This window comes from Lathyrus oleraceus, chromosome 5 (assembly GCF_024323335.1).
Source record: "Lathyrus oleraceus cultivar Zhongwan6 chromosome 5, CAAS_Psat_ZW6_1.0, whole genome shotgun sequence".
Lineage (NCBI taxonomy): Eukaryota > Viridiplantae > Streptophyta > Magnoliopsida > Fabales > Fabaceae > Lathyrus > Lathyrus oleraceus.
This window is the reverse complement of record NC_066583.1, coordinates 589,485,408-589,497,999: the sequence shown is the minus strand read 5'-3', so window position 1 is coordinate 589,497,999 and position 12,592 is coordinate 589,485,408. Positions and strand designations below refer to the sequence as shown.

Sequence of the window (12,592 nt, the reverse complement as noted above, 5' to 3'; positions counted from 1 at the left end):
AAGTTGTAAACGGGTGAGTTTAGCTTTGAATTGATACTACTAATAGTGGATTTCCTCCCTGGCTTGGTAGCCCCCAGATGTAGGTCATGTTGGACTGAACTGGGTGAACAATTACTTGTGTTATTTATTGCACTTACTGTTAAGTTCTGCATAATCCCTGTCTGTGCAGAATTGGATGTCATAACAACCAGTGTGACATCCAAAGTCTGATAACTAGAATTTCAACCATGTTGGCTTGATTATTGTTGGTTTTTCAGAGATATGGAGGAAGCCAATGCTTCTTGAAACAAACCTAAATGGTGTGGCCAATTTTGTTGTAGTAGGTGTAAACTTTTATTCCACGACCACAACCAGAATCGGAAGTTTTGTTGTTGAGATCATTGGGATGGTTTTGACAGTTGAGTTTGGAGAAGTTGGGCACAATGGTGGTGTCATCATTGGACGGAACAAGGGTTTGTCTTTCCTGTTGAATAAGAAAAGAAAATATTTTGTTGATAGGAGGGAGAGGGTTCATCAACATCATTTGGGATCGAACGTAGGCATATTGTTCGTTGAGACGTTTTAGAAAATGAATGACATGATCAGATTAACGGTAAGATTTGAATGTGGTAATAGGCCACAAGAGCATTTGGGGTTACAAGAACAAGTGGGAAAGGGTCGAAAATTGTCTAACTCTTGCCAAAGTTTCTTGAGATTGGTGTAGTAATGAGTAATGGTTTGATCACCTTGTTTTTGGGTGAAGAGTTTCTCTTGAAGATCATAAACACGGAGTACATCACCTTGGTGGTAACGATCACGAAGGTCCGTCCAAATTTCTTGAGTTGTGTCCATCCACAATATGCTTTAGGATATATCGTTTTCCTGGAGTTGGTTACCCACAACATCACCATCATGTTGCCACGATTCCAGGCAAGAGCAAGACGGTCCATTTCATGTGGTCTTGGGAGGGATTCGTCAAGATGTTCATGCTTGTTTTTCAATTGTAAAGCAACAATGATAGATCTTGACCAGGAGTGGTAATTGGAGTTATTTAGGTGAGGGGTGACGATGGATAGTCCTGGATTATCATTGGGATGCATGAAGTAAGGATCAAGCATGCATTGTTGGTAGCTTATAGGTTTTTGTTGAACATTTTTGTTTTAAGTGATGGTTTCATTTTGTTGATGGTGGGTCTTGGAGAGGAAGAATCATCGGAATCCTCCATGGAAGAAGATTAAAGAGGAAGTTGAAGATGACAAAAAGAAAATGAGTAGGGTTTCAGATTTTGGGTTGGTACAAGGGAAAAGAAGGTTGTTGGGGTTCTTGGTGGTGGATTTTGGTTGAAAAAAAAAACAGAAAAAACAAATGATTTTAATGGTGAAATGCAAGAATTGGAAGAAAGGTTTCCGGTGGAAGAGAATTTTCCGGTGGAAGAAAGGGGTAGATTGCGAAGTAGAAAAAATGGAAAAAAAATGTCTCTCTAGGAGAAAGCAAACGGAAGGAAAAGGGGATCTGGATGGACCAATCTGATTGTAACACGTTTGGATGACAGAGAGCGAGTATCAGTGAAAAATATTGGCCCAGTGAGGAAAGGATATGGTGGGAAGGATGATGGCAACACGTGTTGGAGGATAAGATACAAGATCAGAGCAATTATTCTACTGATACCATGTAAGCTCATGCCACATTGCATGAGGGAGCGACTCAAAAGACAAAAAATATTGAATTGTGTGGATTGTCCTTCTATTTATGTTTGTTGTGATTGAGATACAAAGAATTCTTAACATCTTTTTTTTCTTTCCATTTAGATGGTGTGTGTCTCTTGTTACCTTTACATAATCTGATGATTTCGATTCAAGGCTATATTGATATTATTTTGCATGTTTGGATTTCTTTTAGAGATGATAAAATGTCCATGTTTGTTGTGATAATTCAAATTATTTAGAAAAAGATAAATGTCAAGCTTTGAAATAAAATATATGAAAATTGTTGAAATATACTTTAAAATATTAAGTGTTGGAAGAAAAATAAAATATGTTTTAAGATTGCAGAAATAAGAAATTAGCTCGATAACGGTGTCAGGATAGTGTTTCTAGGTCTAACGTTCAATTCGTTAGAGCTCGGTCTAATTTTTTCGATTCACGTATATTTAGCTTCATTATTTTTTTTAGTTTATGGATTCATTCTTTAATAGATTGAGTTTTGGACTTAATATGAAGTTGTTGGGTTTATTTATATATATATATATTTATATATATATATATATATATATATATATATATATATATAACATTCTTGTCATTAGAACTTTAAAGTTTAAGATAAAGAGAATGGTTTGGGAATCTTAGTGATAATCTCAAAGAGACAAGGGTAAATTCTTAAAAGTGTGCTCTTGAAATTTGGGAAACCATTGAAGAAATTTAAAGGGGGTTGCGAAACACTTTTAAATACCTTGAGCTTGTGTGGTTCATCTAAAGAGAGAGTTTGAGAAATTCTGAAACACTTTGGTAGAAAATAGGGCTTGTTCTTAGGAACTTGGATGATACTTTCTGGTAACTCATTTGTAATATTTTATAACAACTCTTGAAAGTATAGTGAATCAGAGAGCTATTATTTCCTTTGGAGATCGTTTGATTGAACTGGATAAACAAGTTATTGTGTTTCTTGTTTTTTATCTTCTTCTGCCAAGTTAAGTTGATGCTTTTTTTCATAGAGTTATTTTTGTTGAAGGCTATTTATTTTGGTTGTCATTGTTCTTTGTCTCCCACACATCAAATTTATTAGTGTGATTGAACCTTTCAATATCTCTACAAGTGGCATCCATCGTGAGGCAAATGGGCTTTTTTTTACAAGTGAGCACCATAAGTTCTAAATGGAAGATCGAGAGACTTTCCGAGACATCGATTTTGGGTTGTGAAAAGTGAAGATGCAAGCAATCTTAACTCAAAATAAGTGTGTTGGAACATTAAAGAGTAAGGATCGATGTTTTCATACCTAATAGAAACAGAAAAGACCGGGGTGGTGGATAAGGCCAAAAGTGACATTATCTTGTGCCGCAGGTATAAAGTTTTAAGGAAAGTTGATAGTGATAAAATTGCAGCTTTAATGTGGGAAAAACTTGAATCATTGTATATGACTAAGTCTTTGCCTCACATATTGAGTCTGAAAGAACAAATTTTCCCATTTTGAATGGTAGAGATTAAATCTATAGTGAAATAATTGACATAATTTCACAAAATGATTGATGATTTAGAGAATATCAAGGAGAAATTTGAAAAAGAGGACAGGTATCTACTCTTGTTTAGCTTATTACCCATATCCTTTATGCCCTTTAAGAATGTTCTTCTTTATAGTGAGAAATGCATTATTACTTTGGATGAAGTTCAGACGGTTATGAGATCCAAGGAATTTTTAAAGATGAAAGATTTGATGACTGATGATAGAAGTGAAGGTTTAAGTGTCTCAAGAGGAGGAAGTTAGTGTAGAGGGATGTCTAAATCAAAGAGGTTTGACAAGTTAATATTTGAATGCTTTATTTTTCAGAAATCTGGTCACTTGAAGAGTAATTGCACTGAGATATGGGATAATTAATATGCTGTTTAGATTGGCGCTGCCTCAGATGAGGATAGTTATGAGAGTGCTTGTGCACTAGTGGTGTCAAGTTTGGAGACTGAAGAGGGTTAGGTCATATACTCAGATTCCTCTTATCACGTGTGTCCAAAAAAATAATACTTTGAGACTTTGAAGTTGGAGGAAGGTAGAGTAGTCCATCTTGGTGACAATAAGGTTTGAAAGGTTCATGATATTGATATGGTAAAACTTAAAATGTTCAATGATCATGAGTTTCTTCTTTAGAATATGAGGTATGTTCTAGAACTCATGCGAAATACCTTATATATAAGAATGTTTGGTGATGTAGACCATTTCCTTATAGTTCAACATAGGGTGTTTAATATTTCACAAGGTTAAGGGATAATAGCTAAATGGGCTAAAATAAATGGGTTATATATTTTAGAGCGTTCCAATGTTATGGTTCATTCATCATTAACTAGTGAAGACTTTCATGAAAAGAACAAGTTGTGAGATTTGATGTCAAAACATGATGGATGCATGAAGGTTGTTTTAGAGAACTTTAATGAGTTTTGCGTAAGAAAATTGGATAAAAACACATTTGACCATTGAGTTGTCATGGATTTTCTAGGGTAAGGCTGGTGTCAAAGCAGCTTACTTGATCGAAAGATGTTCATTTATACTAATAGAATTCCAAACACTTATGGAGGTTTGGAGTAGGAATATTGTAACCTGCTCTATTTTGGAGGTCATTAAAACTTTTTTTATTAATCAAATCAAGTCAATTCAGCTTGATGGTAAAGTTATGGATTATGCTTCAATGGCTATCCAAGAGGTAGGAAGAGTCAGGATTTGTTGGGAGTGGAACCTGGAAGATTAAAGTTCATAATCGTAGATATATTACTTTCAGCGAGTCATGTCAGAGGAAGAAGAGTAAAGACTTCGGGATGAAGCTTTTGGAAACTATGGAGGAGAAGATTCAGTTTGAGGTGGAGGTTCCTACTATTAATACTAGTAGTAGTGATGGAACGATTACAGAGACCTCTGCTTATCATTTGACTCATGATAAAGTAAGGAGGAAGATTATACCATCTCAAAGGAACAATTATGCAAGTATTGGGAGTTACGCTTTGAATGTGGCTAAAGGGTTGAAAAACTCAAAAACATAGATCTTCGCGGAGGCATTCGAAAGTAGGTTGAGTCAAAGATGATTGAAAAATCATATTTGTGGGCTTATTAGACTACTGAAGCAAAAAAATATGGTTGAGAGCAAGTGGGTGCAAGTGGTAAAATCAAGGTTCAAGTGAAGCTTGAACTTGATCAAAACATTCAATAGGTGTTAATTGACATAGAGCAGTACGGTAGTAAATGGTTGTTAGAACATGGATAGAGTATCGGGATTTGTTATCGTCTCCACAGGGATTATGTGATATTGTCGCCGTTCGACAGTTGTTAAGTTCTTAACTTATAGTAACAAGGGGGTTTTAGTTTTCGGTTACGGTAGTTTGCATAAAAAGTAAGAAATTGCGGTAAATGTTTTGGTTTTACGATTTGAGAAAGATTGTCAAAGTTAGGGTTCGACGATCACTTTGCATGCATATGTTCGATAAAACAAAACTCATAAACTCCATTAGATGATAAACACATTCACAAAATCCTCCCAATGTGTTTATTTCTAACATACATTGTGGGTTTTTCCCATTTTGATCCATTGTTGATTTCTCACACAATCTATCAAAATGATAACTTTTAGGTTTAACTTTTTAGTGAACAAACTCATTCAAAACTATCTCTAGATAAAGAACAAGGATGGATGAAAACCTAGGTCAAGAGTTGGAAAACACCTTTCAATAATAAACCAATACAAAGAGTTATCAATAAAACAAGGTTTTCACCATACATTCATCATCAAAGAGTTTACAAATGAAGATCAACCCATATACATACAAAGCTTATGATCATCTACATCTAACCTTAACAAAATGAAAGACTTAGCTACTCATTTTCATGGTAGCTTGAACAACAAGTTTCAGAAGAAGGTTGATCAACATCCGAGTCGAAGAATCGAGATTGGATGGGAATCCACCTTCTTTTTGTAAAATATTGTCAAGTGAAGAAGAAGAATGAGAAATGGGGTTTTTAGGACACAAAAATCACCTCCCAGCAAAAGACAAGTAAAAAGATGATAAAAAAAGATCTATTCCAAAAAGTAGCCCATACTACTTATAGAAATGGTTGCTGAGCTGTCATGCTCGCTAGGCGAGCAGAATGGTTCGCCTAGCGAGCCCCAAAATAAGTCACCAGAAGAGCCTGCGTCCAGAGGAATCATCCCAGACAAGTTTGCATATGTTCGCTAGGCGAACAATCCTTCGTTAGGCGAAGCCCTCGCTTCTCTCATTCGCTCCAGCGAGTCTTGATGTTTTTGCTACTGGAAGTGTTCGCTACTTGCTCGCTGGATGCTCGCCTAGCGAATACTTCGCTACTTCCCTCGCCACAGCGAGTTTTGATCTTTTTGGTTCTGTCCAAGTCTGGGAGTGTTCGCTGGCATCTCGCTGCATGCTCGCCTAGCGAATACTTCGCTACCTCACTCGCCTAGCGAGCTTGCTTATGTTTGCTTTCTTTCTTGGTTCCTTTGCCATCTTTCTTGTGCCTTAGTTTTCTACTCTTTCATGCCTAATTCCTGCACAATAACACACAAATTAAAGGTACCAAGATCATTTCACATAGTATTGCAAATCAACAAAAGCAAGGGCGGTTTCGAACACTTTTTCGACAAAAAGGAGTGAAAGATGCCCACATTTGATAGCTCAAATAAGCAAACTTGGGCATCTAACAATGGTTAAATTAGTATCACCACAATTTCAAGTAAGGTGGATATTTTTGAAGTATGTCTTAAAACCTTAAGTGATGAAGAGAAAGAAACGTGTTTTGAGATTGCATAAACCATAAATGAGTTCGGTGGCGGTGCAAGACACTGTGTTCAGGTCTGGCAGGCAGTTCGGTCAGTCAGAGTTCAGGTTCGATTTTCTCGGTTTGTGTGTATTGAACTTCGTTATTTTCTTGGTTCGTGGATTCGTTTGTTGATGGGTTGAGTTTTTGATTTATTATGGATATACTAGATTTCAACAATTATAAATATGTATCTTTATCATTTTTGTCTTTATAAGCTTCAAAATTTTAGAGCTAAAAATCGAGATAAGATTCTGGAAATCCTAGTGATAGTTTTAGAAAGACAATGTAAAATTCTAAGAATGTATTATTGGAATTTAGGAAACCCATGGATATATCTAAGGGGATTAAAAAATACTTCTAAACACTTTAAGCTTGTGTGATTCATTTATATAGAATTGGAGAGATCAAGAACACTTGAGTAGAAACTAGGATGTGTTCTTGGGAACTTGGTGATTATGTTCTCGTAACTCATTTGTAATCTTTTGTAACAACTCTTGGAAGTATAATGAATTAGAGAGCTGTTGTCTCTTCCATAATAGATCATTTGATAGAAATGTGTAAATCAAATTATTGTATTTCTTATATTTTATTTTCTGCTCTCAAGTTAAGTTGATGTCTTATTGAACAGAGAATTGTATTTTATAAAGATGATTTATTTCTGTTGTCATTGTTCTTTTTTGTACCTATACATTAAATTTTTGGGTGACAACAAAAATGATATGAAATCTCCTCATCCAATTCTTTCAAACACAATGTAGATAGCGTGACATTGCAACATCAAGCTTGATTTAGTATTCGAATGTATGTTAGAGATAATCTTGGTTGTTCTGTTACAGCAAAAACGGACTAGTGTTATGTGACTCTTTAAGCAGTAGTAGGGTGTGAAGCTTGGATTGCACTATAATCTCAAAAGTCATTTTTGAGCTATACTGCAAACATATGGTTGACGATATGTAGAGCTATTCTTAAGAAGCACGACAACTTTAAAGTTGATTTTTCTAAGCAACAAAGCTAATCTAATGTTAGTGGCCATGTTCTAATAAAACTCATCTATGAATACAAAAATCCATATAATTAAAGATTTTCAATTTCATAAATTATTTTAGAATTTTGTAAAACTGTCAATAATTGGTGGTTCATGTTAATAATCAAACATGTTTATTCATCAAACTACTACAAAGCTATGAAATGGAAACATCATCCACACCTTGAAAATTTTGGACTTTTTTGGGGTAGGGGAGAAGTAACTCAGATATAATTCATTAAACTATGTTTTCACATGTTATTATTAACATTACATTTCATTCGAATTATGTAGCAAACCATTGTTGACAGGACAACATTTTTTCAAAAACTAGACAAATATTTGTGCTTCTACAAATACTATGTACATGATGACCATTATTGTTTGGTACTATCATAATTCTGAGTTGGGGTTATGAGGATTATTGTCACATTGAGTGAACATTTTCTTGATTGCATCTTCTTTTTTATCAATGAAGTTAAAGAAGTTCACTACGACCCGGGAACAATGACTGTCCGACGGTTCCGACGACGAGGCAGCGCTGTCCTTCTGTCTTTGTTTGAATCCAACATATTGGCTGATCATTCGCAGCATAAACAGAACAAGCGCGATGACAGAGATGACACTGCATGAGAGATATAGACCCCAGAAGCTGATCAAGTGAAGTTGGTCGGGTTTAGGGTCGCTTTTCCGTTCACCGGGACAGCCCATTTTGCAAAACCATTTCTCATGTATCTTTTGAAGCTCTCCACTTTCGGCGAGTTTTAGAATTGCGGTTGACATGTCAAGTGCAAGAGGAGAGTCTCTTTGAAAAGCCTGATAAAATCGGCAAAAAAAATATATAATTCATATTATATTGAAAATTGAATACGCCGCTCATTTTGGGACAATTTTTATGCGAGTCTAATGTTACATGATTACTTTGAAGATCTAGTTAGAAAGCACTTACAAATCCCCAACTGCTTCTGGCAAATGGCTGACCGATGATACCGAAATCTGTTTCTTTTGACAGAAATAACTCAACATACGGAAGCTCGTCGACGATAGCTGCTACGCCACCACCGGACGGTCCGTTCCGAAGTGCTACGGCGTATTCCTCAGGGGAGCCTAAGGAAACAAGTCTTGAACTTGATACATAAAGATTATCTGTCAGATAGCTATAAGCAAATGACCCTACTTGGTATCCAATAGGCCAGTTACTTGCAATCAAACTATCGATTCCTGTGATCGGTGACGAAAGCTGTTCCACTGTGAGAATTGAAGTCAAACTTGCTGTATAGCTTGCTGTGATCACCATTAGTAGGAAAAGCCAGACTATCAACACCATTTTCGAAAGCGAGCTTACGGTATTATCTGATTACAAGACAAAGCGAGAGTTTATTAGATCGATGGTAAGAAACAAAAACTATTAGAGTTTAGAGCTTTTTCTTACTATTTGTCTTAAACAATGTTGAGAGGCTGAACCTAAAAAACAAAATAAAATGTGTGGAGTTAGAATCTAAAACACGAAATAATTAGAAAATTGCATGAAATTACTAAAATGGCTTACATAAACATTGTTACAATTTGTCTCTTAGGAGGACCACGGAACTCGTCGTTGACTCGGTGTTCAAGAATCCATATAACCACTCCAATCATGAAAAATGATGCAATAATGATACACCACATATCTGGTGAGAATGGTTTGAGGAATACCCAAGCATTTGATTTTGAACGGTTGATAGGAGCCACTACAACAAGACTAGATGATGCAAAAGGCTGAGAAAAGTCCACAATCTTCGTTCGGTTCGTCACAATCGCGATGTCTCCAACAACTGCATCATATACCTGTACCAAAAATTTCACATAACAGCATTGTTTTTAAACACATACAAGCATGATTGCACAAACGACTAATATCCTAATAAAACAATGAATCGCGAATTTTATGACTAATTCCTTCTTTTTTTCATGATGAGATTCACTTACATTTTCATCAATCTTTTTCACAAGTCCGTCGTAATTTGGATTTGATTTACCATTCCCAACCGGCTTGAAAACAAAAGGAATTTCATAAGGAATAAACTCCAAGGCCTTCACGAAGATATCGATACAATACCCTTGAATCTGATGACTATCTTGCAGTTCAGTTACAAATTCAACAAAACTCGCTCTCTTTGGCACTCCAATTCTCAATGGCTTAGCATTATCAGCAATCACCCAGCCGCGCGGTCGTTCTGTTTTCCCACCTGGCCAAGTTATATTGGCAAGCTTCTGATCTACAGAAACCCGGCGATGTTCCTTTTTCGCAAGAATTTCGGGAGGAACAACTGAAAATCCTGAATGATTGGACCAATAACCAACCTTATTAATTTTCATCCGATTGATATTGATAACATCATAACCACTACTTATGATATTTCTGTCTGAACTAAAACGAATTTGACCACTCACGCCGCTAAAATTTGACTTTAATAATATGTCAACAAAATCAGATCCGGCAGCAAAAACTTTGAGCTTCTCAAGCTGAATACCGATTCCTTCTGTATGAGCTACCATATTGTTGTCATGAAGCGAGAATGTAATATTTTTATATACTTTCAAAAATTTATCAATCGAATGTGCAACTGTCCAAATTGTATCGTAAGCGAAGAATCCGTAAGAGTTCAAGCTAGTATTTGCTATACCTTCCTTTTGCATCTTTTTCCATCGAGAAATATAATCTCTTCTTTTATTAGAATCTGGAATATGTTGACGAAGACCGACAACTCCTTCGACGATGCTAAGAGCTTTCTGATTCGCTGGCAGAAACGAATGTAGGGTAGCAGCGAGCCAATCTGTGACAAGCCATACATAGTCACTAGTCATCATTTGAAGTTTGCGAGCGATGGAAAAGATTCTCAATCTCGGATCAGGGTTGACATGAACAACAAAAACACGAGGGCTAAATGCTTTGGATTGATTGAGCAATTTAGTGATTTCGTTCAGATCGAACTGAATACTCAAAGCTAGTTTGTGAGCTATTTTCAATCTCCTGTTTTCAAGTTCATCGCTCAAAGAAGATATTCCATTTCTTCCGTAATCATCGTCCAAGTATACAACAATGACCTCTTTCCATCCGTTAAAGTCGATCAGATCCGCCATTGCAGACATTTGTTCTGAGTCACTTTGTACGGTACGGAAAAAGAGAGGAAACTGAAGGGATGATAGGGTTGGATCAGTTGCAGCATACGAAATAAGGGGAACATGGACAGCATCCGCTATTTGAGAAATTGAATGAGCCATAGCGGATGATTGTGGACCAATTATGGCTATGACCCCTTGCTCAAGTACCTGAAAAGCTGTATATAGAAAATGTTCAAATCAGAGAGTAGAAACTAAACTATACAAACTGCAAATTTAAAATTGGAAAACTTGCATCCAAAGAAAGATGGTTCTAAAGTAATATTAGAGTAATAATGAAACCAATACAACATAATGAGAAATCAACAAGAACTGTAACCTAAGAAAGTAATGAGTTGTCACTTGAAATTCCAAATATAGTATACTTATAGTTCGGATAAAATCACGGCCGTTTTTGAGGACGTGCAAGCTAGGCTATCGTACAGTCCCAAATTTTTTCACAAATAAACCTTTGCTAAATAAAGCCTCATAAAATGTATGTCACATTTAAACCGTGGTTAAATAGAACCTCTATTATTTGTTTTGAGACCGCTCTGGATAAAATAGATACAATTAGCATAATAAAATACTCAAGCTAATAAACTAAGCATGTCCGGTGTCTTAGTGACTGATACTTATACATATGGTTACATTCAACTACTTCACTTTCTCATATTATTGCTGATATCAACGTGTTAGTGTCTATGTCATTACTTCATACATAATCAAACATGACCAAAGAGACTAAACAAATTTAGAAATTGGCTGAGAGTTTAAGAGGCAACAAGTCAACAACATAGAAAAGTAACAAAATTGAAGATAAAAAGAAAACAAGAAAAGTGTTAAGGTTGAAGCTTGGTACCTCCAGTTGATCCCAGAAAAGGATTACACATACCATCCTTCATTATCAAGTTAAGCTTCGTACCATTAAGAACTGTTGGGTCAGAATTGACATCAGAAACAGCCATTTCCATAGCTGCCTTTGCAACTCTACCTATGACAGAATCGAAGGTGAAAACTGCTCCAATTTTCACACTTTCAGGCCTTTCACTATCAGCAAAACCAAAAAAGAGGATTACCTGAATCCAAATCACAAGGCGCGAAACCATAAACTGCTTCATTTTTTTACTCAAATTACAAGGCACCCAACAAAATTTTCAGAATAAAGATCGAAACTTGTTCATACCCATCATCTGAAAACACTGAAAAGTCATCGAAATAGAAGAAAAATTACATTTTGATTGGTAGCCAGGTGAGGAAAGTTGGTAGAAGCAATAGCACAAAACCCAGCAAGAGCTAAAAGTGTTTCAGTGAAGACCATATTCCCATCAAGTTGTTGGATCTATGTGGATTCCACTCAATTAAAAAAAAAATCTATGTTACTAAATGCTACTAATAAGTTGCAACTTAAGATTTTATGATAAATTGCTCTGTGTGCTAATAATTTATGTGCATTGGATTTGGGCATTATTTTTTTTCATATCTCCTCTATGTACCTTTGAGAAAAATCTAAATGGCTCTTAAATAAGGAAATACATTTTACAACGTATTCAAATCTTAGAAAGAATTCGAAAATGTAGTTTTCGAAACTGTTATTCTTATAAAAAATAAAAAACAGATGAAAAAAATATAATATAAATTAACATCAATTATTGTTAAGACATATTAAAAATGTAACATTACATAGATAATCTATATTTTATGATTAGTAAGATGTTTTAACATCTTTAAAATATCTTCGGTCGATCTCGCAATCTTCACATTCATCTTGATCGAACTTTTTGTTTCATAACGGTAAAATGCAATTCACATAATAGTTAAATATTGATCTATCTTCGACTCAAACTTGATGAACTGTATCTTCCATTCGTTATCAATTGAAGGTGAATGACAATAGAACGTCACAACTCTTAGATTCTGTGTACA

General features: G+C 35.5%; 1 protein-coding gene across 1 annotated transcript; it reads right to left on the bottom strand.

The window, feature by feature from the left end:
* Positions 1-7,756: 7,756 nt before the first annotated feature.
* LOC127086746 (glutamate receptor 3.7) lies at positions 7,757-12,120 on the bottom strand. Its single transcript, XM_051027539.1, has 6 exons — positions 11,529-12,120; positions 9,494-10,845; positions 9,075-9,352; positions 8,958-8,989; positions 8,475-8,878; positions 7,757-8,341 (listed from the first exon to the last, which is right to left on the bottom strand). Exons 1-6 carry the CDS (start codon positions 11,785-11,787, stop codon positions 7,919-7,921), a joined length of 2,748 nt encoding a protein of 915 aa, XP_050883496.1. The 5' UTR covers positions 11,788-12,120; the 3' UTR covers positions 7,757-7,918.
* Positions 12,121-12,592: the final 472 nt, after the last annotated feature.